The 4441-nt window shown below is 39.4% G+C and overlaps 1 protein-coding gene across 1 annotated transcript; it reads left to right on the top strand.

Moving 5' to 3' along the window:
* Positions 1-2029: 2029 nt before the first annotated feature.
* On the top strand, positions 2030-2956 carry LOC122430030 (olfactory receptor 12D2-like). The gene has a single exon (XM_043450786.1). It carries the CDS (start codon positions 2030-2032, stop codon positions 2954-2956), a length of 927 nt encoding a protein of 308 aa, XP_043306721.1.
* The last annotated feature ends 1485 nt before the right edge of the window (positions 2957-4441 follow it).

Genomic DNA, 4441 nt, shown 5'->3' with positions numbered 1-4441 from the left:
AGAAGATGAAGAGCTTATGCTGTAATCCCAATATAAACCATCACGTCACATGTTTCTCTGCTCTTTATTTTTCAAGTATTTTTATACCATTTACTTTTCAAGAGTGTCAACTTGATAAGCCTTCTTAGCTGTGAATTTGAATACTCAACCAGGTAGGAGAATGAACCAGGAGACAGGCTGGCGAGTTGTCCATATTCTCTGTCTTCTTGCCTGTACTAAATTTAGAAGCCAAGGATTTAGACCTGTTTCTTATCTAATAATGAACCTTGTGTTTGCAGATTATGAAGGCTCTTTACTGCCTACAATTTTATTGCAATATCTCTAGATATTCTCCAAAGTAAATATGTAATCTCTAAACATTCACAATGCAGTGAAATAAATCATTTAGTACAGGAATTCTCATTGCTATTTTTTTAATGTTAGGAAAAGGTTTTTCCTCTGAATGAATTTTTGGTAAGATTTTGTTTTGTGTAGAGAACCAAAAATAATATCTGGCATAAAAATTATAGCTTAGCAGGCATGACAGAGTTTAACAATTTACAAAATACACTTGGCTATTAAGGAAAATTGATAATTAATTTCCCTGATGCTGGGAAAGATTAAAGGTGGAAGGAGAAGGGGACGACAGAAGATGAGATGGTTGGATGGTATCACCGACTCAATGGACATGAGTTTGAATAAACTCTGGGAGTTGGTGATGGACAGGGAGGCCTGAGGTGCTGCAGTCCATGCAGTCACAAAGAGTTGGACATGACTGAGTGACTGAACTGAACTGATTAAGGAAAATTACTCTGAATTTCTTGAAGCCAGCCTTTCATAAACGTGTGATAAAAATTAGATAATTTCTCAAATTTTTCTCTAGTTATGGAGCCTAGAATCCCATAGGATTCCTAGAAATGTCCCCTAATTCACTTTTTTATTCTAGTCACTTAAAGTCTTTTGTCTTTCCTTTCAAGGATTTTCCAAACTTCAAATGATTTCTGTTTTATAGGGAGCACTTTAATGTTTGCATCTCTATTCAGATTCTTATAGCTCTTATGATTCTCTCATTGTCAATTTTTTTGAAATGAAAACCCTTCAGGTGGTTTCCTACTAAGTCAAGAGACAGCAGTGGGGGAGTGCTTAAAAGTTTACCCTCTGTTAGAGTGGACTTAGGATGACAAAAGGGAAGTTATATCAGAATTAGAAGCTCACAGCCAGATAAGATGGTAGGCTGGCAACATGCTCTGAATCTCTGGGTGAAGGAAAAAATAGTAATGATAAATCCAATGAAGAAAAAAGTCGTTAGGAAACAGTCCATTACCAACATGTAAACTTAATATTTAAGAAGTTAATGGTCCAAATATTATACGACTTATGGTGCTGTAAATGTTTAAAACAGTAACACTCTCCCCCACTCCAGTACTCTTGCCTGGAGAATCCCATGGACAGAGGAGCCTGGTAGGCTGCAGTCCCAGGGGTCGCTAAGAGTCGGACACGACTGAGCGACTTCACTTTCACTTTTCACTTTCACGCATTGGAGAAGGAAATGGCAACCCACTCCAGTGTTCTTGCCTGGAGAATCCCAGGGACGGGGAGCCTGGTGGGCTGATATCTACGGGGTCGCACAGAGTCGGACACGACTGAAGTGACTTAGCAGTAGCAGCAGCTCAAAATACGGTGTCTAGGTAGCAAAATCCTCAGCAGGAGGCCTTTGGTTCTGATGAAAGTGAAAGTGGCTCAGTCATGTCTGGCTGTTTAAATTCTCCTGGCCAGAATACTGGAGTGGGTAGCTGTACTCTTCTCCAGGGAATCTTCCCAACCCAGGATCAAACCCAGGACTCCCACATTGCAGGTGGATTCTTTACAGGCTGAGCCACCAGGGAAGCCCAAGAATACTGGACTGGGTAGCCTATCCCTTCCCCAGGGAATCTTCCCAACCCAGGGATTGAACCCAGGTCTCCTGCATTGCAAGTGGATTCTTTACCAGCTGAGCCACCAGGGAAGCCTGTAAAAGATAGCATTTCATTATTGTTTTGTCTTTTAAGTGATGCTGAATCAAACCTCAGTCACTGAATTTTTCCTCCTGGGAGTGACAGACACCGAAGTACTGCAGCCAGTTCTCTTCACAGTTTTCCTTACAATTTACTTTCTCAATTTGGCTGGAAATGGAGCCATCCTGATAGTTGTCATCTCTGATCCAAGACTTCATTCCCCTATGTATTTTTTCCTGGGAAACCTGTCATGTCTAGATATCTGCTATTCCACGGTGACTCTGCCAAAGATGCTGGAGAACTTCCTCTCTACACACAAAGCAATTTCTTTCTTGGGATGCATAAGCCAGCTTCATTTCTTCCACTTTCTGGGTAGTACAGAGGCCATGCTGGTGCCCGTGATGGCCTTTGACCGCTTTGTAGCTATCTGCAAACCACTTCGTTACACTGTTATCATGAGTCATCAGGTCTGTACCCAGATGGCTGTCACTATCTGGATCACTGGTTTTTTCCATGCCCTGCTGCACTCAGTAATGACATCTCGCTTAAACTTCTGTGGTTCCAACCATATCCATCACTTCTTCTGTGATGTTAAGCCATTGCTCAAACTGGCCTGTGGGAACATTGAGCTCAACCAGTGGCTGCTCAATAATGTCACGGGGACTTTTGCCATGGGCTCATTCTTTCTAACACTTCTCTCCTATTTCTATATCATTACTTATCTTTTCTTTAAGACCCATTCTTGCAGCATGCTTCATAAAGCACTGTCCACATGTGCCTCTCACTTCATGGTAGTTGTTCTTTTATTTGGTCCTGTTTTTTTCATTTACATTCGTCCTGCCTCAGGTAGCTCAATGGACCAGGAACGGATCATTGCTATTATGTACAGTGTGGTCACTCCTGTACTAAATCCACTGATCTATACTTTGAGGAACAAAGAAGTGAAGGAGGCCTTGAGGAGGATGATCAGAAGGAAGGTCTGACTTGAAGTCTATGAACTCCTCTGAAGCATAAACAGGCAATGGGACAGTTGAGATGTGAAATTATATTGCTTCTCAAATTTTTTATCAAATATATACATATATATATAGATATATAAATATATATATGTGTGTGTGTGTGTACATGCTAAATCACTTCTGTTATGTCTGACTCTTTGTGACCCTTTGTACTGTAGCCCTCTAGGCTCCTCTGTCCATGGGATTTTCCAGGCAAGAATCCTGGAGTGGATTGCCATTTCCTCTTCCAGTGTTCTTCCAGACCCACAAACTGAATCCATGTCTCTTACATCTCTTGCATTGCCAGGAGGGTTCTTTACCACTGGCACTACCTGGGAAGCCCATCTATACGTGTGTACCTGGAAAAGGCTTATCTAGTGTTCAACAATGCATTCTTAGGTAATAGAAATGAAATGTGAACAAATGAAACATCAGCCATGGAAGTTTAATGCTGAATTTGTTTTTGAGATACCAGTGATAAAACAGATCTGCTATATATCTCAGCAAACTCTTCTCTGGATTTAGTTACAGAAATTTGCCTCTACTGCCCATGTAGCGTGTAGTTTTTTAAGCCTGTCTAAATGACCCCCCAGGTTAGCACATTTTAATGTGAGAAGTAAAATTATTATGCTTTCAGATTTTGAGAATTTTAATTTAGGACATAATTACTCAGTTAGAAAATTAAATGTTAACTCACCATTTAACATACTATTTAAGGGGAATTTTTAAGAGGTACGCCATGATTTCCCTCCCCAAGCAGGGAGGCCAAATAATAAATAAAATTATATTGTAATCATGAATGAACAGAAAATAACTAGCAATTTAACTTCAAATAATTTCAATATTTTTAGAACTCAATGGTCAAACTCTCAATTACTATGAATTGTTATTTAAAATGGAGGCAGGTTGAAAAAACATCTCAAGAATATCTTCTATCTTATTTGTGGGTTTTTTTTTCCTCAACTTCTGGTCATGGAAAATGTTGATTTATAGAATTTTTTCTACTGTTTTGTTTTGCTTTTATATTCTACCCTTATTTCAACAAACTATAAAGCAATGTGACCTGATGTAATATAAGAGAAATATTAAGAATAAATAAATTGTTATATTCTTTCACTTCTCCATTGTTAGTCTTATACTTAGTGGCTTTAACTGGTAATATTTTCATTATCACTGCAACTTCCATGGATGGCAGTCTCTATTTACCCAGATATTTCTTCCTGAAACATCTTTCCTTCTTGGACCGATGTTATATTTCTGTGACTACCAAGGTTCATTTGCAACTTGATTATGCATAGTAGCTATATTCCCCTCTGGGAATGCATATTGCAGTGTTGTGCTTTCACTCTCTGTGGTTCTGCAGAGATGACCATGCTCACAGTGATGCCTTATGATCTCTATGTGGCCATCTGTCTGCCTTCCTCTGCACTCTGAAATCGTCATGAATGTCAACATCTGTACTCATGAAAT

The sequence above is a fragment of the Cervus canadensis genome, chromosome 28, assembly GCF_019320065.1.
Source record: "Cervus canadensis isolate Bull #8, Minnesota chromosome 28, ASM1932006v1, whole genome shotgun sequence".
Taxonomy (NCBI): Eukaryota; Metazoa; Chordata; class Mammalia; order Artiodactyla; family Cervidae; genus Cervus; species Cervus canadensis.
Note: the sequence above shows the minus strand (reverse complement) of the source record. Positions and strands in the feature narration are given on the sequence as shown.

What these genes read in the sequence shown, in the direction of transcription:
- LOC122430030 (XM_043450786.1), top strand. Translation starts at nt 2,030, where the DNA reads ATGCTGAATCAAACCTCAGTCACTGAATTTTTCCTCCTGGGAGTGACA.